Source organism: Hydractinia symbiolongicarpus, chromosome 1, assembly GCF_029227915.1.
Source record: "Hydractinia symbiolongicarpus strain clone_291-10 chromosome 1, HSymV2.1, whole genome shotgun sequence".
Taxonomy (NCBI): domain Eukaryota; kingdom Metazoa; phylum Cnidaria; class Hydrozoa; order Anthoathecata; family Hydractiniidae; genus Hydractinia; species Hydractinia symbiolongicarpus.
The window spans coordinates 27809161-27831933 of NC_079875.1; the positions used below are offsets into that span (position 1 = coordinate 27809161).

The following is a 22773-nucleotide window of genomic DNA, read 5'->3' on the forward strand; positions in this document are numbered from 1 at the left end:
ACCCAGAGTTAAACAGGCATTGGAATGTTTTCATTTCCATCGGATCGAAGTTTGAGAAAACAATGGGTAAGCATCATTTCAAGATATCGTAGAATGGGAGGTGTGATGTGTTCACAGTAAACAAAAACACAAAAGCATGCGAAGTCCACTTTGAAGTACACTGTGTAAAATTAGGTTTTGGTTGTGATCGGAAAATATTAATCAATGGCTCTGTGCCATATATATTTACGTTCAAACAAAATAATAAAGAAAAAGTCCGAAAAAAGAGCACTTCCTGTAGTAGTCGAAACAGATTCTGAAAGCACATATGAAAGTTCTTCATCTGATTCTGCTGAGATCACTGAAGAACAACCTGGTTTTTCCCACCCCTGATGAATTAGAAACTATCAAAACTGAGGAATTCAATGTTAAAAGAAAAACTACTTGATGATACTATAAACGACTTTACTGAACAGCTAGCTGTGTGTGTAATGTTGATTTAATTTACCCCAATCTTTTGGGATTAATACAGGATTTACATCAATAAACTCATAGGGTTGTGTTTCGTATGTTTTGATTTATTTGATGTATTTGATATATTAATATTAGTAACAATCTTGATGGTATGTTCTAACGGTAGTAGTTGGTGTGACAATGTAGATCGAAAAAGAAAGTTCGCATATTTAATGTTGTTTTTTCTTTTTCGTGTAGTGTCAATAAAATGAGCAAAACCAACCCGTTTGTCAACCATAAGCATATCTTCTTGCAGTTTTAATATTCTTGGATTTATGTTACACAATCATTAATTCTAGGATCATATAACGTTAGATGGATACCATTTTGTCAGCATTACTTTTTACAGGGCTGACCATAACTAAGTCTTTAAAAATTCTGTTTTTACTTGGAGCAAATGTAGTTGTTGATGTGAAAATGCTATCAGCAGATATGTATAGTTCATCCCTAAACTTTCTGCCACGCAGTCTTAATAATTGCCACACCGTGCTATTTACCACTACTTTGTCGATGCATTTCAATTTCTTTTATCGTGAACGGTGGCATTCCCTCCATGTTTTCCCTCACCCTTTTTCTTCAGTTTCATCTAAGACTAAATCTATATTTTCCTCAATTATTTTAAGCAAAATATCTCTCATAGTATTGTCCTCCCCCATGTTTATATGAACGCGAATAATGTTTACCAAGATTTGCCTCGTTTTCATGCACGCAATATTTTACAAAATATAAATTCGGGAAAGGTGTATTTAAGGCGTTGGCGTAATGTATCGAATCCTTCTGTTTGTTGTGTGGAAAACAAGTCTGCACTACAGCTTACATTTTAGGGCCCTGTAAAACTATCGTTTTAAATGCAAAGGAAATGAGTTGTTATGATAGCCCGATAAAGATGTCTCTGGTTAGACTACTCTCGATGTATTAAAGCATGTATTTACCACCCCCCAGTACAATTGATGATTGTACAAAAACATTTCAGAGTTTGGATGGTTAAAAAGCTATACTACACTTTGCAAAAGATGGTTTTAGGGTTAAAGGGAAAAGTGAACTTCCTTACCGTGAGAAATTAAAACCATCTGGTGCGGCTATTCAATTCCATGTTGCCATATAGTGATGATATAGTGACTATTGAAGGGGTAGATGATACAATGTATGTGGATTTTAACAGAAAAAAAAGTTTGTAAAAAATGGTTCCTATTGCAGATGCACTTCGATATTGCAATTATTAAGATATTTTTTTGTATTAAAAGTTTCGTCAATGGAACCAGATTAGCTGGGGTTGTACTATGAGTTAACTGTATAGTTTTTTGAAAGTTTAATATTATGCCAAAAAAAATAGGGATTTGATAGATTTTCCAATCCCAACAAATTCTAAAAAGGATGAAATCATAAGCTATTTCAGACTTCTTTCTGTAAATATTTTTGAAAGATTTTGTCTACTTTTTTATAGGATTTTAATTATTTTTTTGGAGTAGAAGTGCAAATTTCTTTGTGACATAGGAAACAAGATTGTCGATAAATGGAACAACCCATGCTAGCATGGAAAACGGACGTTAAGCCGAGAATTCTTTTTGACTAACATTAAAGTAACACGGTACAGAGGATCAAAGAAGAACAACCTTTGAATAAAACAGAAAACATTAAACAAAACAATGATAAAAACAGCTACAGTTTAGAGACAATAAAAACAAGCGATTCAGTGCATAAAATAATAAAAAGTTATTGAAGTGAATATTTTGGTCAAAAATTCGATTTTGAGATTTTAATTGATTTAAAGTAAATAAATATCCCTGAAAACGATTCTGAAAACCAATTTTTGATATCTGGTATAGTTTTTCAGGAATTAGCCCATTACCAGTGAATGTCCCCCTGGCAACGTTCCTTAGCAACGGTTATTTGGTCCCTTTTAAAGCTTTAAGTACTTCCAATTTTAGTATTTTTGACCAGCTTGGTTAACCACGCTTTCGACTAATAGGCCAGCTTAGTTTAAACTTTATTCGGGGGCCATCTTGGATGATTTTCAGGCATAAACAAACGGAGTTTGAGTGAAGTGATAAGGAGGAAATTTGTATTTTAAAGACCTTGCATTCTATATTAAAAACTGTTTATTTTGTTCATATTCTCTTGCAAGAATAGAATAAATAATGGGTAGTAATAAAAATAAAGGTTATAGAAAGAGAAAAAGAGATTTTCGTGGCAACAGGTATCATAAGAAGCAAGAGGCTGACAGTAGTAGTACACCTAACAACAACAATGTTAATGTCCTGGAAAATAATTCTGTACCTCAAACTGTAAGCAGTAGCAAAGTATTTGTTTAAGAAACTGATGATTCAATTGATAGTGATGACTACAACATTTTGATAAACTTTTCCATCTTAAAGAAACTGATTGAAAATGTATCAAGTTGTCCAGAATGTGATAGTGGTTTGATATTCACCGATGAAGAGAACAAGCGCTGAGGATTTTCACATAAACTATATTTTAAATGCTCTAGTACTAGTTCTACCTTTGTATACAGTACTTTTACTTCTAAAGAAGTTGTAGTAGATAAGAAAAAGAACAAGCAAGGAAGAAATTTCTTTGATATCAATTTAAAGATGGTCATAGCTTTTCGAGAAATCGGTAAAGGACATCGAGCAATGACCGATTTTTCTAGAATGGCCAATATGTCTTGTATGAGCATAAATGCGTTTCAAAATGCCAACACTTTTATTCAGGAAGCTTATGCTTTCTCTACTAAACAATCAACAAAAGAAGCAGCCATGAAAGTTAAAGAGGAAGATAAAGAGGAAGACAATGGTTCAGGCAAGAAACTTATTACCGTTTCAACTGATGGTGCCTGGCAGAAACGGGGCCATGTCTCGCTTAACGGTGTAGTTGCTACAATCAGCGAAGGAAAGTGTTTAGATTTTGAAGTTTTCAGCAAATATTGCAGAGGCTCCCAAATGTGGCATAAGAATGAAAGTAAGCCTGGTTATCAGGCATGGAAAGCCAACCACATTTGCTCCTTAAACCATACAACATCATCAGGTGCAATGGAAGGTTCTGGGGCAGTAAAGATTTTCAACCGCTCTGTTGAAAAAAACGATCTAATTTATAAATATTATTTGGGAGATGGTGACTCTTCGTCGTATGGTAATGTTGTTGCTAGCAAACCATATGAAGCATATGGCATAGAACCCGAGAAAATAGAGTGTTGGTCATATACAAAAACGTATTGGAACCAGACTACGTAACCGACGCAAGGAAAAACATAATGGAATGAAGCTGACAGGCCATGGCAAACTAACTGAAGTTGCAGTTAATGCCATGCAAAATTATTTTGGTATGGCCATACGTCAAACATCAGCTTTAAAGTCGTTAAATGATAAAGAAAAAGTGTACCACATGAAAAAAAACATTCGAGCAGTTTTGTACCATTGTACTGATTTCCCTGACACAACTCGCCAATTTGGATATACGATATTGTAAGGAAAGACTTTGAGGAATTAAGCGATGTTAAAATTTTAAAAAGGTGTACCCATGGAAAGACACAGAACGCTAATGAGAGTCTTAATAATGTAATTTGGTCAAGGTGTCCCAAAAATATATTCTTACATAAATCTTCTTTCGAAATGGGAGTCAATTCTGCCGTATTGCATTTTAATGAGGGAACAGCTGGTGTTAAAAGAGTCTTGAATTTTTTGAATCTTGAAATTGGCGCTAAAACCATTTTGTCGTCATCTCGTAAGGATAAAGCCCTCTTGTCGAATATGGCTATAAAAGACACTTTAAAGGTTAAAAATAGAAGAAGAAAATTGAGAGCTATTAGAAAAGGTTGGGTGGACAAAGAGAAAAAACTTGAAGGAGGGGAATCTTATAAATCTGGCAACTTTTGATGTATTTTGGACAATTTTTTTTTATTTTGCTTATTATCACATTTGTACATTTTTGCATACTTTACTAAATTTGAACGAAGCTAACTTTTGAATGCCTTGAGCTTTTTACTTCAAATTTTCAAGACTTTTTCAATACTCCATGATCTAGGTCCTGTACTAAAATACAACCAAAAAAGGATTATATTTACAGTGCTACTCTGATTTTAGTTACAAATTTTTTAGCCTACCCCCCAAAATTCAACTTTTGGACTTAAAAAATTAAAAATTTCAAAATCCGGTTTGACTTACATAACCATTTTAGTACAGGACCTGCATAATGTATGTATAAGTCATTTGGCCAAAAAAGAAGCTTTAATTTAGTGTAGTTTTAAAAATATGGTGATTTGAAGATTTTTTTAAAAAATGGCAGACTTTGAACCTTTTTTAGCATTTTTCTTATTTTTCAGCAAGATTCTCGTCACGAAACACCGATAACACAAATATTTTATTCAATATTCATTAGAAAACACAAATATATAACAAATTGTATGATTTAAAGAAGAAAAATTTTTTATTGGTGAACCCGGATAAATTTCAAAAGAATTCATTACGAATTCGTAGATAAGAAAAAGCAAAAACTATTTACATAAAAAGGCACTAAGAAGAAGCTTTCCGTAAGCATAAGTACCTCTTCGTGGTGTACTTTTGTGGTCTAAGATCCAATGCCTAGTGAAAGGGGTTAACGAAGAATCACAGGTAGATAGACGAGTTAGTAATAACAAAATTGATATACGAAGGGTACGGTCAGGGATCATTGGCGCTCTTTAATTCTATCAATGACAGTTAACTTTAAGATGTATTCCAACATCAGCTGGAATGTGTTAGCACTGCGCTGTAATATATCGAAAAGAAATAACAAGCGCTACAGGCAAAATACTGGCTGGTTGCAATTTTGCTTACAACTTGCAAAATGCAATTTGGAATAATCAGACATTAGCGCAATACTTTAGCAAACGTTTTGCTACACGATTATGTCTATTGTCAACAATTTTACAAAGCTAATAAAAGCGCCAGCAGTATAGCCAACCCCGAGATTAAATTGAACAATGTGACTAATCGCTTCGGAGGCCATTTTATTTTATCTGTGAGTTGTTTACCAAGCTTGGCCAAATCTGACTCTGGTAAAAACTTTGTAGAATACTAATGTTTGTTAGGGTGAGTGAAACTGTTGCAGGGCGCCTAGAGCAAAAGGTTTTAGTGTTCATACGAAAATGTCTAACTTGCACCGTTCCATCACAAACATCTCCATATATGCTGACTCCTCTCCTTGCCCTCTGTCCATTAACAGTCTCACTTCTATTTTAAAGTCCGCAAAGATTAGTGCTCGCATACCTTTTCGACACTCCCAGGATCCAATTCTGTTAGCACTCAATCCATCCCTAAAGGCAGTTTCTTGGAAGGTGAGCGATGCAGTTGACATAGCTAAGGGTGAATTAAAGTAGAGCGTGGACGAACCGGTTGGACAAACATAAACACTTGATTGTTAAAGATGAGTTCTATGATGTTCCCTTGAGCAGTTTAGATGGTCTTCCTGTTGCCCATCTCTCTTGGAATCATTTCCGTCTTCTTTCCCTAAATACAAAGGTTTTTTAATTCTCTTAGCTACCAGATGAAACGCGTCTTCCCCTGGTTTAAATGCCATTTCATATGAAGTTACGAAAATGTCTTCAAATAAATACCCTCTTGCTTAATGTTTTTAAATCGTGTTTAAAAAATTGTGTTTGAAAAGACTGGAATTGGATCGCAGAAAAATTTTCCAAGCTGCTTGTCAACTTGGTGACATGTGCATGAAAGCTTCTTTCTATATTTGGGTCGCTAGAAATACAAAGGTATGGAATGAACACAGCCACATCCCTATTTCAACCAGCTATTCCATACCCACTCCTCTAATGCCACAGGCCAAACAACCAACAGTCACCAAGCCCAATACACGTGTTAAAGCAGGCCCAGACCCACCTACCCACAGCAAAGTAATTCACGCAGGATTAATAAATAAGGGAAACACCTGTTACACCAATTCCATCCTGCAAGCATTAACTGCAATCACATCATTTTGGTTACATTGTGCTTCGGAATCTACTCTTGTTTCTCCTCTATTGAAGTCTGTTATGCTGAGTATGTCCATGCTGTCCCAGTCTTCCACAGCTGTTGACCCTTCCGCCTTCTTAAGAGCCTTGCAGTGTGGGATGTCCAGCATTTGGAAGACCCCATTCAACATTAATGCCCAGCAGAACGTGCCAGAAATACTGCTTCATGTCTTGGGTGAATTAACAGGCCCTTCGGTTATTGCAAATAATTTCATCACCAACATTATAACCACTACGACGTCATGAAATGCATGCTTTTTATCAACTAGCAGGGAGGAGAGTATGCCTATTGTGCCACTTCCTATCCCAAACAGCGTTACAGGTATTGTTATTACAGCTCTAAGACCAGATATGGTAATATATTCCAACTGCTCTATCCATGCAAGGAGAATATAGTGTCATGGCACTCCACAAAACTGTCGAAGCACTCCCCCTTGGTTGAAATAATCCGCCGTAATGGGTGGTCCCCTCATCTTTTTGCCATTGAGGTTGGTGCAAGAGGTTACTCTTCCAGATTTGTTACGTGTTGCCTAAAAAATCTTGGTTTTCCTACTAAATCTGCTTTCCTGACTGCACGCAAGCTGGGTGACTTAAGCATGAAAGCCTCCTTCCGCATTTGGATTGCCAGGGATATTCACTGCATTGGTCGTAGGATCTTTTGCGCAGCAGTCCACCACAATCTTCAACGCAGAAGAGTTGCCTGCCCAATGCATTACATTCGCCAGGGAAGCCACCAAACAGTAATCCATCTCCGACCACCATTTCTAAACCTAAACCATCAGCAAATGAAGTAAAAGTGAGAAAGGTTTAGGTCGGCATAATAAATGAAATTAATAGGTGTTATGCAATCGCTATTCTGCAAGTATTAAAAGTCATTCCGAGACTCTGGTCTCAATTACCATATGAATCCACCTTTTTATCACCACTAGTCGAGTCCATTTCCTTAAATATGTTGCTCATTAAGCGTTTTATCTCAACAATCGACCCCTCAAATTTCCTACGGGCTTTGCAAAACAAAATGCAGGCACTTTATAAAAAAGATTTTTATTTTCATGCTCAGCAGGATGTTCAAGAAATTCTACATTTAATTATTGACGAGCAGATTGGTCATCCCCTGTGGTTGACAATCTTCTATATAACTCTGACAACAACAACGTCGTGTAACTTCTGCTTTTTTGCATCTTCAAGGAAACAAAAAAACATACTTACTTAACCTATGTGCAAGTCAATACCAGACGGTTTCAGCACACTTTTGCAGCCACAACAGCTTCTAGCTGGTGACAAATGGTTTTGTCCCCAGTGTTTGTTACATCAGGCGAGCACTATTGAGACTGAGATTTCTAACTGTGGTAATATTCTCATTGTACCATCGATAAATGGGTCAACATTCGAAGACAGCGGAGTAGTCAACTACCTTCTCATGAAACATCCAGTTTAAAAGTTCCATCCCACCCAACCGATGACGTATCGTTCCATATCAACTACCACTTAGTTGCAACCATCAACCACTCTGTTACATTGAAAGCCGGGCATTGCTGGGCATTTATCAAAAACCAGCAAAATACTCCTCAGCTTACACTTTAACTTGTTTTTATCCACGAATTAAATGGGGGAGGGAATCTTTTCCTAGCAGTTTCTATTTGCCCCATCTGAACCTTGTTTGGTCAGCTTTACCGTAATCTTGGAGTTTGCTCACTCCTCTCTCGGTCTTGGGAACCTATAAGAAGCATAGCAAAAAGGGCTTGACAATTTGTCTTGCCTTTGGTGCTGACGATCCCACTTCTTACCCCAGCTCAGTATGGAGGCATAGTTTGCTCCCTTTGTCTACAGGATTGACGATCCTGCTGCCCTGAGTCATTGTTTCGCCCTGATGGGGTTGCAATCTACTCTGCCTGTCCTTTTGATCTACTATTTTGGGACACCACCCCTGTTAGGAAAGGCTGGTACTCTCCTGCAGCTCGCCCACCGTAACAACTATCTTTGTAAGGCTGAGTGTTGGGTACCTGTAACACGTGGAAAGCTATGACCAGGTTCACAAGTCCTGGCACACAGATAGTTGATTACTTTGATTTACATTCTTTAAGAATCATTTCAATTTTTCCTCATTTTAGAATACCTTAGTTTCGATTAGTTTTATTTATTTTGATTTTTTGTGTCTATCCATTTTATAAATGTTTATATTGTGCTCCTATTGTTGTCCCGCTATGTTTCATGGTTTATTTAATAAAAGTCCTTGTAATAACGGAGATTTTGCTTAGATGCAAAGCCTTTAGAGGGTTGTACCTCTACATTTTACTACCGTTTGTCATTAGACAAGTATTATCATTACAGCCAACTGTTTTGTCACCTCATCTTCTTACGATAACCACTTTATGGTTTTTTGTGATTTCATAGGTAAGATAAAGATTAAGTATACATTTTTAACCCCATGTTAAGCTTTGGAAATCAAAGAAAATTAAGGATGAACTAGGTAAACATCCGTAAAATATATAAGTGGAAAATGTTCAAGTCCTTAGCTATTAAAAGTCAATGCGTTGATTAACATTTATACTTAATAGCACACAAATCCGGTGCCCCAAAAAACATTAGCTACAATAACACAAATAAAATATTAAACCAAAATTATTTTTGGCTACTCAACAATTTTCTTTCATACTTCACACAATTAAAAATAAAGTAAGTTTTCGGTAATCTTCGCCTTTCTGCAAGATTCCTTTTATTTGTACGCGATTGATTGGACCAACGGCAATTATGTTTTTGAACCACCCTTTCAATACCATACCATTGTCTTTTGAAAACAGCTTTTTGTTGTTCGTAGAAGCATTAGAAGAGGGCGAATAAAATCATCGTCATCATCATTATCATCAGGAACCACTTCAATCATATGAAAATCACATCAACCATATGCAATTCGTCACCCGCAGCATCATCGTGTCTCTTTATTTTGTTCCGTTAAGGTTTCTTTTGGTATATCTCCCAAAGTTTGATTAGGATCAAAAGTTATTTTTTTGCATAACGATCGAACTTTATCGTATATTTTACAAGTTGCAATGCCACCTTTATTTTTTACGACTAGGTTCAAGGACACAAACCCTTCTCGATTTCTGTGTTAAAAAGTTGCTCAACTTTATTAATTTTACTAGCAGACAAGCTGGAAACCGGATAAATAGCTTTGTACCTTAATAAATTGGCGACAATATGATAACGTAACGCAAATCTTTTTCTTTCTTTAAAGTAATGGTATTAGAAGTCTTAAAAATATTTCAAAATGTATAGAGGTCTGTCAAATCACCTGGAGCTGATGTCAACTGACAGGTCTTCGAAAAACTACACTTACACTAAATACACTTTTGCGTGGACATACATGTGAGCTGTTTTATGTTTTTTTTATTTTTATTCGGCACATATCGTCTTCTAAAACCGCGTCCCCAATTTTTTCCAAAGTCAAATTTGATGATACTTAAGAACGATTCGTATTTTGCAACTTTATTTCTCTGTTATTAAATAAGTTGGTTCTCGTAATAATTGGTAGCAAATTAGATGACTATTCACCAAACAACTTTATTGCATTTATTTATAATAAAATTAGAAAATATTAGAACGTATATTTTATGAAAATGTAAATCCGAGCGGTTTCGTAGTACACCAGCTATTACATTACATTCATTCGAACTAGTCTACCGTCAATACCTGGAGGGTAAAGAGTTCAGCTTACTCTTCTCTGGTAACTGGTAAGCTAAGCAAAGGGGATTGCTTTCAGCTTGTGTTTGGATGTAATGACCCCACTTTTTACCTCAGTTCGGTAGGGTGGCTAAGTTTATTAACCTGGTCTTTAGGCTTGACTACACTGCTGTCCTCAGTCAAAGTATCTACAAGCTGGTCCTGTCATGACAACCTCCTGTGTAAGGCTGAGTGTTAGGGCCCTGTAACACGTGGAAAGCCACAGCCAGATCAGGCGGATTTTCCCCTGCACATTTTCTCTTTAAAAAGGACGTGCATATTAATAAATTCAGAGAGAATTTGTTTAAGTTTAGATCCACCCTACGTTTAGATCTCAACTTGTTCAGCTCTGTAATCCAATCAACACTATTCAAATCCCTTCTAAAAAAATCTGCATTATAATTACTAAAATCTCTGCGTTTGGTTCTAATTGCTGGATATGTGTTATTATTCAATTTACGTATTTTTCTATAAAAAGGTTGTGATCACTGAATGAGTTAGAGTAAACAATAAAAGTTGAGATATTGTTAGAAAAATTGGTGAATATTAAGTCGATTATCGTTTTTGTTTGTTGTGTTATTCGAGTAGCACTTTTTATCAACTACCCAAAACCATTACTGCTGAATAAATTTTTGAAATCGTAACCAGCCCGATTATGTTGTTAGCTATGTCTTGTGTCGTATTGTTTGTGTGATAGAAGCATTTTTTTTCTTTAAGATTTTTTCAAAGAATAGTTATAGGTCTAAGTTAGACAGTACACTTGCTTGTAATAAGCAAGAAAGTGAATTTAGCACCTTTTTCTGGGAGCCTAATCGCACTTTTATTTACACCCACCGTCCCTGTAGACAAGATACTTTAGTGCAGCATGCTGTATTGTAATCCTTTTTCATACTGTCTTCAAGCTTATTGCGCCTACCCTCTCTGGATGGTGTCGTGAGTCCAGTAGGGAGATCAAGTTCGCTCACTTGGCCTTTAGGATTGACGATCCTGCTGATCCGAGTTCCTTTTAAAAGAGCCAAATGGGGTTATAATTTTTTTTTCTATTTGTGCTAATTTTTCGACCTTAGTAGCACAAAACCTCAATTACGACAAGCTGGTCCTGTTGTTAGGAAGGCCCATTGCAGCAATAATTTTGTCATCTAACAAATTAACTACCTAGGAAATTTTTAACTTACACTCTTTTCTTTGTTCTGATTGCGGTTCTGCAATCTTCAACATCAGAACTGACGTCTTTTGAAGCACAGCACTTGTTTGTATCCTTTCAAAGCTTCGTATAATTTTTCCTTTATATCAAAATCAGAAACTCTTCTGAATTCTTGCAGTACCTAAATGTGAAGCATTTCGTGGGAATAATATAAAAAAAATAGCATTATACATAACAAAAAGGTCTATTAAAAACAAGATTTAGATGATTGAAGAAAAATTCACAAAAAATAAGCTCGCCTGATCTCCTTCTGTCAATAACGGATATATATGTCCAAGATATCTGACAACTTGTTGTATTAGTAGTGCATTTCTCAGCTCAGGAAATGTGTTTTTCATTGCGAAACTTATTATTTCGTCTACCAACAGGTTCTTTTTGTTGTTTTAATTTAGCAACATGTTGGGATATGGTGGTGTCATCCTGACCAGGCAGTCTTTCGGGTAGAAAATTTGCCACACCCCAAAGCGAGCTTGTAATTAAATTAAAAATATTTCATAATAGGACCTTCAGATCAATTACAATCCGAAGATGATATTATTGAAGCTGCAGATGATAATGATAATATCATTATCATGATAATGATAATATCATTATCATGCAAGGTGAATATATTACAAGAATTTCTTCTGCTACATGGCCATGTATTTAAATATATTTGCTTAAATTCTAGAACCTCTGGTACATACAGAACCTGATGTTTTTCCTCAAAACTCTAGCTTAAGTAAGAATTTATGTTAAATTTTACACCATCTTGTGTTTACATGTGTAGAACAAAGACGCTAATTTTTACATTTTAAAAACGTAGTTGTGCCAAATGTACCAAAAAGAGATGCGCAAGAGATCGTTTCAAACTTGACGTGTAAGTTTTTGCGTTTATTCTTTGCAATTGACCAGGCTTCAATGATATTAGATTGTGTTAGAGACTTAAGAATTCTGAGAACAATCAACCCAAAGATGCAACCATACAAACAACTGAATAAGTAATGCAAAACATTTTTAAAAAGATCACCTTGAAGAAATAAATTTTTACGGACAGATATTTCGCATCGAAGTTTGCACAGGTCATGCTATGACTTAAATTCTCTAATTGAAATTATTTACCTTTAGGAATCAAAAAGCCATGCTACATCCTTGATCTGTAGTTGCTGTATACACACAAAAAGACTCGGATGAACATTTTTGGTTATTACGTATGAAGAAGGTGGGTGTTCGAAAAATCACGGGAGTTTGGTTTAATAAATTGGCAACTTGTCAAGACAGGAGACGAATGGATATTTTGTGGAGAAATATTGTAAGCTAATCTAAAAAATTGGACACATTGTATTGCATCGGGCTGATGTACAGGGATGATGTGTACAATAGAGAAAGAAACTGAATCGTTGTTGAATAGTTTTTGTACATAAATATTGTAAATAATTTACTGTGATTTGATAGTACTGGGCAGGTTTTCCTGACTATCGACGTATTTGCTAAGTTGAAAAAGTGAGCTGAACAAATGTTCAAAATGGCAACCGTAACGTCGTGCTAAGGATGCACGAAATAACAATTCCAGGGATATGTAGACGACCAATATTTTGAGGACCGAACCTGTAAATTTTACTCGTATTTTGTCTGAATGAGTGAAACACAAAGAAATGCGATCCCACTTTGTTGCGACAAGTGAATTTAAAGGATTACCGAATCCGTGGATTTTTCCACGAGCTAACGATTAGTTTTCAATCAAGATTTTCCGTATAGGGTCTAAAATTAAAAAGTGCATGGACCCAGGGGGGGGTGGGGGGTGGTAAAGAAACTCGAAGGGTCAAGTTTGCCTCTCTATAATATTATTACCTGTATTCTGTCCCTGCGCGGACCTGCCATTGAGTTGTAAGTGCCCAATTTAGGCTTTAATGGAACTTGCTTATTTACCACGGAGGCTGATCATTATTTTTCTCAGCTACAAAACAGAAAATTTAACGGAGAAAAATAAGCAGAGTCAAAATAAAAGTTAAGTTTTTTCCAGTAATTTCGCTAATGAATTGTTTCCTGTCTTCGGTGGAAAAAATTGCAAACGAGAGCTCAGAATAACTTTTAGCAAAGAAGAACTAAATATATTAAGCAAATTTAATTTCTTAACAATTTATAAGAACACCGCAAAAAAGTTTCTTCCACAAATACTTTCTTCTATTATATGGAAGTCTATTAAGCCGTAGTTTTTTAAAAGATTTATAAAATATTGGACTTAATAACTTTTTCCAAATGCAAATGGTATGAAACATCCTACATTTCCCTAATTGATTGGTGAACGAGGTCATAATCTATATTGAATACAACAGTTTTCTTAAAAAAAATTCCTAAGCAATAACCAATCCCGAAATTGTCAGTGCGGTACGAGCATGGAAACTTGCAATGAACTTCTGGAGCAACACGAGGGTGTAATTTCATTTTCTGCAGAACTGCATCCTTTTCTTCCGTAACAACATAGCTGACGTTTTCCTATTGTTTAAAGTATTCTCGGCAGAACCATATGCGTCTCGCCAGTAATTTTGTTTTACCAATACAGGACATTTGGTACCAATTAAGGCAACAGTTACATCCAACGGATTGGGATTCTGCCAAAGCATTTTGGCAAATCTCACAAAGCCAATTTTATTTTCTCTTTGAAAATCTAAATAGCTCTTTCCAGGCCTCATTTTCTAAGCATTCTTTATTAGATGTTAATTGAACACATTGATCTGTCAATTTAGGGTGCAGGTTTTTTGTGATCAACAACGCGCCATTGATAACCCGTGATACACTATGGAATGAGTTTTTCACTCTTTTTCTTTGGAAGACCAATGGCATTGAATATTCCTTTTGGTCTTCCTTTTTTGGCATCTTCGGTTGAAGCTTTATGACGGAAAACTCTAAATTAATCAACTCTTTTTTATGCTAGCTAGCTAAGTGCTATCTATCTAAATTCTATTGTCATTCTATCTAAATCTGTAGTTTTAAGCTAGCTAGCTTTAGATGTGAGTGGGGAATAAGAATGGGTTTATACATGCAAAAAATATTGACATTAGCAAACTAAATATACCCTTTCTTTGATTTCTTGAACACGTCCTACCGTCAGTTTCAATATAACTTAGATGTTTCGCCAAACTTTTGTTTATCCGTTGTGACGAATAACAACCACGTATTTAATGTTACTTTGGTTCTGTTCTATCACAGAGACATTCTACCTAAGACGAATTATGTTGTACACAGACGTTTTAGCAATTGGTGTTGTGTGCGCATACAACAAGTCAATTTATATTATTACACACATATATAGTTTAATATGCCTTCCTACAAAAACAACAAACAAAAGGTCAACGAGTAACCATCGAGTAACCATAGGGGGTTTAGAAGATTTCTTAACAAAATTGACGAGTAACACGAGTAACCATATTTTATATTAAAGGAATACTATACATTCTTTATATACAGTACGTTTACTCGTGTTACTCGTCATATCTTGCTAAGAAAACCTGTAAACAGCCTATGGTTACTCGAAGGTTACTCGTTGCTCCAAAACTTACACAATTTTACAAGGTCTTTCACAAGCTTAGTGCCGGGTACTACGTCCTTTACCTTTTATAACCTCATCAACACGTTTTGGCATGGAACCAATTGTTTTGTCAATAATTCTGGAAGGATAATTTAAAAGTGTACACGGCGACAGAATTGCACATAGGTTTCTTTCTCAAGTCTTCTTTCCAAGGCCTGTTTCTTAAGCTGGATACCAACCAAATGAAAGACGTCTTTTTCAATGGGGTTAAGGTCGGTGTGAACGAGGTGGAATCTTGAAAAGTCTGCACCCGAAAGGAATCCATAGCATCACGCGACAAACGAGAGTTTTGTGAAGGGTCTCCATTTTGAAGGAACAGTCTCCTGCGCTAGTTATTTCCACGTTCAAACGTTACTGGAAAGCGACCTCTGAAAAAATGTGCGCACTTTTCACCACTGAGACCACCTTCGACACTCAATTACAGCTTTTCCATACGCAATCGTTACCATGAACTTAGCCATCCTACTGCCACTGCCCTCCTTTTTTCCTTTGGCCGTACACTCTCTGCTTAAACCTTCACCTCTTTTGTTGTTTTTGCTGTCTTGCATGGGTTTGTTTTATGCACCCAGCCAGTTCCATCAAGGTAGAAAGATATCACTAAAATTACCCACAGGTATATCATGATCCGCACAACAAAATTTTAAGTTTTAATAAGTTGAATCAACTAGCAAGGCATGTATAAAACAACTAAAAACAACACAAGATAATTAACCGTAATAACTTACTGTCTGTCCAAAAATTTGGAGGCAATTTTTTACATTTTTTGGCAAATTTTTCCCGTTTCGTTGAATCCCCTTTGGTAAGAATACCTTTCTTCCTGCACTGATAAAAACCATATTTCTGTTTCTTTAACACCCGTCTAACAGTACGGTTGCTCAAGTAGAGCCACTAGCCGTCTGGATATCCTGCGATGAAAAGGTGCCAACAGAAAAAAAAAAAAAAAATTATATCCTGATATATTTAGAAAGTCCTCTTAACGATGGTCGACAATTTGAGGTTACCTTCGACGGGATCGAACCTTTGGAAGGTATTATTAATTCTTGGCATATAATTAAAGTATTGCACATGGAGTTCTGTGATCTGTCAGATACATTTTTAAAAAAATTATGTTTAGAAACTCCTCTTAACCATGCTCCACAATGTGATGCTACTGTGACAGGCGTCGAACCCTTTAAAGGTATTAACAATTCTTTGAATTTGGTTGAACTTGTCTTACTTTTCACAAATTACATTTTTTATCAAAATTATGTTTAGAACCTCCTCTTAAAGATGCTCCACGATGTGATGTTACCGTGACAGGCGTCGAACCCTTCGAAGGTATTAACAATTCTTTGGATTTTGTTAAACTTGTCTTACTTTTCACATGTTGTTTTTCCACAAATTACATTTTTTATCAAAATTATGTTTAGAAACTCCACAATGTGATGTTACCGTGACAGGCGTCGAACCCTTCGAAGGTATTAACAATTCTTTGAATTTGGTTAAACTTGTCTTACTTTTCACATGTTATTTTTACACAAATTACATTTTTATTAAAATTATGTTTAGAAACACATGAACATATTTTACGAGTTATAAAAGAGTCGAAAATTAAGACTTACCTACAAGTATCTCATTTTTAATAGAGTAAATACAAACGGCAACAATTTACCTGTCCAGTGTGTAAGAAGGCAGTATATAATCTCCCGAGACATCTTCAGGGAAAAGATCATAAATGGACGGCCGAGTCTGCCAAGGCGGTAGTCGGCCATTTTTTTTTACAAAAAAAAAGATTAAGAATACTGCTACTGAAAGTTCATCGAAGCAGGACTATCACACCCTTCGTATCTGTCCGTTGGGACAGTGTGTCAAAGTCGTGAAAAGGTTAGACGACCACCTTTTAAATTTTCACAAGATGAAACGCGATACAAAATACTACAGTTTACTCAAAAATGCATCAAAGTTTTCGAAGCCATTAAAATCTGATGTTGCTTTGGCTTCTCCCCGTAAACAAATATTGTCAATCGAACAAAAATTCATGTTAAAAAGTAATTTCGAAGAATAAAAAACAGAGCAGAATCAGATCATTGAAAAAAAAAAGAAAAAACTTGTACAGTAACGAATCTATCACCTCAACAATATGCTATTGATCAAGATCCTTTAACTCCGTTGAAAAATTACAAACCTAACAATACTGATGCTTCCGCGGTAAAGGTATACATGATGATGCCTGAAGCATGCAAGAGTGAGTCTATTAATAGCGGAAGTGATTCGGAGTAATTACCGTCAAACGATGATGAAACGGAGCAAATTGTTTTGCCAAATGATGAAGTTAAATTTTTTTATCGCTTCCTTAGCTTTATTTGCGGCCCAGACGGAGGCATGAGGGATAGAACGTCTTCTAAAAATGTTGTAAATTGTGGATCTCTTAAATAAAGAAAAATCGAGGAATAATTATTTAATGGGATATTGTGTTAAGAAAAAACATGCGCCTGATTCTATAAAAAATCTCTATTCACTAGAAGACTTTTGTAATTTCGTGATTGTAGAGGATGTTGTTATCCCAGGTATAACAATTGAGAATATTCAACAAATGAAAGTTGTTTTCCGCTCCTGGCGAAAAAACTACAATAAAGGCGCGAGGGACCGTTATTGGGAGCGTCAAGTGACAAATTTTCTACTGATAGTGACACCGCAACAAGTTCAAACATATCTTAAGAGCAAGAACGCGCAACTGGCAAAGGGAAAAATTACTAAGTTAACTCAGGATGAAAATATGGTGCTTTCAAATACAGAGTATTGTGCGATTCGTGACCATTTACTCGCTCTAATTCATTTTAGTAATGGACATAGATCCGGTGTAACAGCAAATTTGACAATCTCTGAGCTGGAACGAGCGGTGGAAATCGATTCAACGTACTTAGTAAAGGTTCGCAAACATAAAACGTTTACATTTTCTGGTCCCGCTATCATATCTTTGGATCATGAACAGTACGCTTATCTGAAACTCTTTGTTACAAATCGCAAAGCTAATTTATTGTTAGAGTTCGATAATGTCTTCGTTTCCTGTTCGGGAAAACAAATTGCATCAGGTTCAATAAGTAAGCAAATCAATAGTCTGTGGGTAAGTCCGGGATCCTTGATCCAGCGAAACAACCAAATAATCTGTGTTGTAATGTGGTGAGAAAAAGCACAAGCGCGGGTTTAAGAGATGCAAGCTCTGGACATTACCAAGAAGCTGCGGATCTGATGGCTCATAGCCTTAAAACGGCCGAGAAACATTACTTCCTTCGCGAGAAACAACAAGCCGTAGTTACTGCGGGACGTGTTATAAGGCAACATTTCTTGGAAGACGGACCCACGAAATCAATTTTATCTACTCCGCCACGAAAAATGGCGAAATAAATGAGCATGCATCGCCACGACATCAATGGAGAATAGAGGAGGTACAAACAATGCAGGAAAAGTTTAAAGAAGAAATTGAAAACAGGGATATATCGATGCTTAAAGTAAGAGATAAAAGGCCTATGCTGAATGTACCTGTTGATATCTCTATCAAGCAAATCTATGATAAAGTCCGTAGCTTAATGCGATATACTCCTGTTAAGCGGCCTTTAATTACTGCTGTAAGTAGCGGATCTGCTTCTGTTTAAATCTGCAGTTTTTGATTCTTTTTATAAGATGCTAGTGTTTTTAAGGTTTCGTTTCCTTACTTTTATGTTAAATGATCATATCTTTTCTGAATCGCGATTCCTGATTAATCCTGAAAAATTTTATAACTGAGAAAATATATTTTGGTAAGCTGTAAATGCAACTTATGGGAGGTGTATAAAAACGCATTTAGCACCGCTCATACATCGTATATTGTGCTATTTACATGGAAGGCAAATAAACTTGAGAATTAGCTTTAACCTGAGATTAACTAATTGACATTTTCACATTTTTCAGGAAGCTGTAAGTACAGCAAGTAGTGTTCCACCGCAAAAATCTTTATTTAGAGTAAGTAGTAGGTTAAATTTTTTGGTACACTCTCCAAAGATTATCACAAGTACAATGTGTATAATGTATTGCCCTGAATGTTCTTGGAAGAAATATCATTTAGAAATACTATTCGACCATACGGAATATCAAAGACAGACTCTGTTAGAATTCGTTGTCAGCCTGGTGCTACAACTGAAGATATTGTTTGATCATGTTAAGCCATACTCACGAAAACTTCCGGATGCAATTATTATTCACTCTGGAACCAATGATATTACGAACGGGATTGGCACAGTAAAAAAGCTGAAGAATGTTATCCACACAATTCGCGAAATTGATAAAGATAAGAAAATAGAAATCCTTATTTCTGGAATCGTAAATAGATATGATGGCAACTATAATAAACAAATTAGTGACACAAATCAAAGAATTGAAAGTCTATGTCAATCGAAAAACTTAATATTTATTGATAGCAGCAATATGAAACAAGACTGTCTCAACCAAGGTAAACTTCACTTGAATAGTAGGGGTTTGGCTCGTTTGGCTTTAAATTTTGTTGATGGTCTAAGCAGAATCTGATTCTTACCCTCGTTAAGCACTTCAAATGAAATTGAAAAAGAAGTGTTTGAAAACGGGGATAAAAATCAAATTACAAATTTTTTACACAATGATCACACTAACGATAGTTATGTATCATCATGGTGTTCTGAAATTTGCGAACAAAGTCATAACAACTCTGAGCCAGCACAGTGTTTTGCAAGTTCCAATTCTATTCCCTGCGAGTTAAACGCTCATACGAGATTAAATAACTTGCGCATTAAAAACCTTCATAGAGTAGCTATTGGGCATATAAATATCAACTCAATAAGAAACAAATTTGAGATGCTTTCTGCGACTGTAGATGGTAATCTTGACATTTTGATGGTCTTAGAGTCTAAAATCGACAACTCTTTTCCCACAGCACAATTTTTTATCAATGGCTATACCAAACCATACAGGCTAGACCGAGACTGTTTCGGTGGCGGTATTCTGCTGTATGTACGGCAAGATATTCCATCCCGACCCATTACCTGTAAATTTCAAATCAAAACCATGCAGAATACTTATTAGTGGAAATAAATCTGCGGAAACAAAAGTGGCTTCTCTGTTGCGTATACAACCCTCATAAACAAAATTTGAAAAAACATTTGCAATATATTGAAGAGGAACTTGCTAAACATTCTGCTACTTATGACAATCTTCTTGTGATCGGTGATTTCAATGCTGAACCAAGCAAAATTCCACTTTCTGATTTTGCAAAAATGTATGGTTTGCATAACCTTGTAAAAGAGCCTACTTGTTTTAAAAGCCAATGCAACCCAACTTGCATCGACTTGATCCTTACTAACAAATCATCAAGCTTTCAACACACTAATGTTGTGGAAACAGGCTTATCTGACTTCCACAAGATGACTGTGACTTTTATAAAAACTAAATTTAAAAAAGGTAAACCGAACATACAACAATATAGGGACTACAAAAAATTTGACCATGAAACTATCCGGGGGGACCTTTTTAAATCGTTAAATGAAACCGATTTCTTAGGTATTGATCTTGAAGCATCTTTGAACAAAGTCATGAACACTCTTAATATACATGCTCCAAAGAAAACGAAATATTTGAGAACCAACCAAGCACCTTTTATGAATAAAGAGTTAAATAAGGCAATAATGACTAGATCTAGACTAAGAAATAAATACTTAAAAAACAAAAGCGATGAAAATAAAACTGCTTTTAAAAAGCAAAGAAATAAATGTGTCAAACTAGTACAAAAAAGTAAAGAAACCTACTATAACAATTTAGAGATTAAAAGTGTTACAGATAATAAAAAATTCTGGAACACAGTTAAACCTTGCTTTACTGAGAAAGTCAAAAACAAAGAGCTGATAACATTAGTTGAAAATGGAAAAACTATCACTGATGACCTTGAAATAGCATCGATTTTCAATGATTATTTTTGCAACCTTGTTCCCAATCTTAGAATCAAGCTAAATGAAAATCCACAAAATGATAATATTTTTAATGATAAATATATTGAGACCTCGTTATCAAAATTTGCTAATCATCCAAGTGTTGTCAAAATCAAACAGTTTTATGGCGAGTCTGGTAAAAAGCTTTCTTTTAGACGAGTCAGCCTATCTGATGTTACAAAAAAAATTAAAGATTTGGATAAAAATAAAACTAGACAGCAGTCTGACATTCCAACGAAAATAATACAGGAAAATTCTGACATTTTTGGAAATGTTTTGTGCAATAGCATAAATTATAACATCGACCAATCCAATTTTCCAAAAAGCCTTAAGAACGCAGACGTCATTCCAGTTTTTAAAAAGGAGGACCGTACGGACAAGTGTAACTACCGCCCGGTCAGTATACTGCCTAATATCTCTAAGATATTCGAAAAATGCTTATACGAACAAATTGAAGCTTTTTTTCAACCTATTTTTAACAAGCAGCAGTGTGGTTTTCGGAGAGGTTTTAGTACGCAGCAATGCCTTATAGCAATGATTGAAAAATGTAAAAAAAGCCTAGATAATAAAGGATCTTACGCAGCGTTATTGACAGACTTGTCTAAAGCTTTTGACTGTATAAATCACGATTTACTTATTGCTAAATTGCACGCTTATGGGTTTGACAAGGATGCTTTGAGATTAATACATAGCTATTTAACTGGCCGGAAACAAAGAGTTAAAATAAACAACTCATTTAGTACGTTACTGGACATCTTATTTGGTGTGCCACAAGGGTCTATTTTAGGCCCACTACTCTTCAACGTTTTTCTGATAGATTTATTTCTGATAACGATTGAAACTGATATAGCTAGCTACGCAGATGACAACACCCCATATACGTATGGGTCTGATAAAAATCAAGTTGTGGAAGACCTTGAAAAAACAGCAAAAAGAATGTTTATATGGTTTGCTGAAAACGGTATGAAAGCCAATGAAGCAAAGAGCCATCTTCTTTCTAGCTTACCACTTGATACAAAAGCTGTCGTTGGAGACACGTACATTGAAAACAGTGACCAACAGAAACTGTTAGGGATAAAAATTGATCGGAAATTAAAATTTGATTTGCATGTAACGGACTTATGTCAAAAAACCAGCCAAAAACTACATGCGTTAGCGCGTGTTGCACCTTACATGGATACTCAAAAAAGAAGAGTTATAATGAAGGCTTTTGTTACCTCTCAATTCAGTTACTGTCCTTTGATATGGATGTTCCACAATAGAACATTGAATAACAGAATTAATAATCTGCATGTAAGAGCACTTCGAATAATCTATTGTGACCATACATGAACATTTAAGGAACTGTTACATAGAGATAAATCAAAAACGATACACGAAAAAAATCTTGAAACACTAGCTATAGAAATATATAAAGCTAAAAACAAACTCTCACCTGATATAATAAGTGATATTTTTCTGTTCCGTAGTAGCACTTATAATTTGAGAAATGAAAGAGAACTTTGCTATCGCACAGCAAAAACGTCTACTTATGGCACTGAAACTATCTCAAATTTTGCGCCAAAATTGTGGCAGATGATACCATCAAATATAAAAACATCTGAAACGTTACAAGAGTTTAAGTCAAAAATTAAGAAATGGAATCCAGAAAGTTGCCCTTGTAGGTTGTGCAAACCGTATATTAATGGATTAGGTTTTATTTGACAGGCAGACTTTTATTTAGTATTTATAGCATTTTGCGATTTGTTTTTGTTGTTTTGTTTTTTTCCCCGAATTTTCTGGCATACCACTTCCTTGCAATATATAGGATCTCAAAAATAAA

The 22773-nt window shown here is 35.5% G+C and overlaps 1 protein-coding gene across 1 annotated transcript; it reads left to right on the top strand.

Annotated features, from left to right (window-relative positions):
* Positions 1 to 17187: 17187 nt before the first annotated feature.
* LOC130648918 (uncharacterized) lies at positions 17188 to 18159 on the top strand. Its single transcript, XM_057455051.1, has one exon. The coding sequence runs from the start codon at positions 17423 to 17425 to the stop codon at positions 18143 to 18145; it is 723 nt and encodes a 240-aa protein (XP_057311034.1). The 5' UTR covers positions 17188 to 17422; the 3' UTR covers positions 18146 to 18159.
* Positions 18160 to 22773: the final 4614 nt, after the last annotated feature.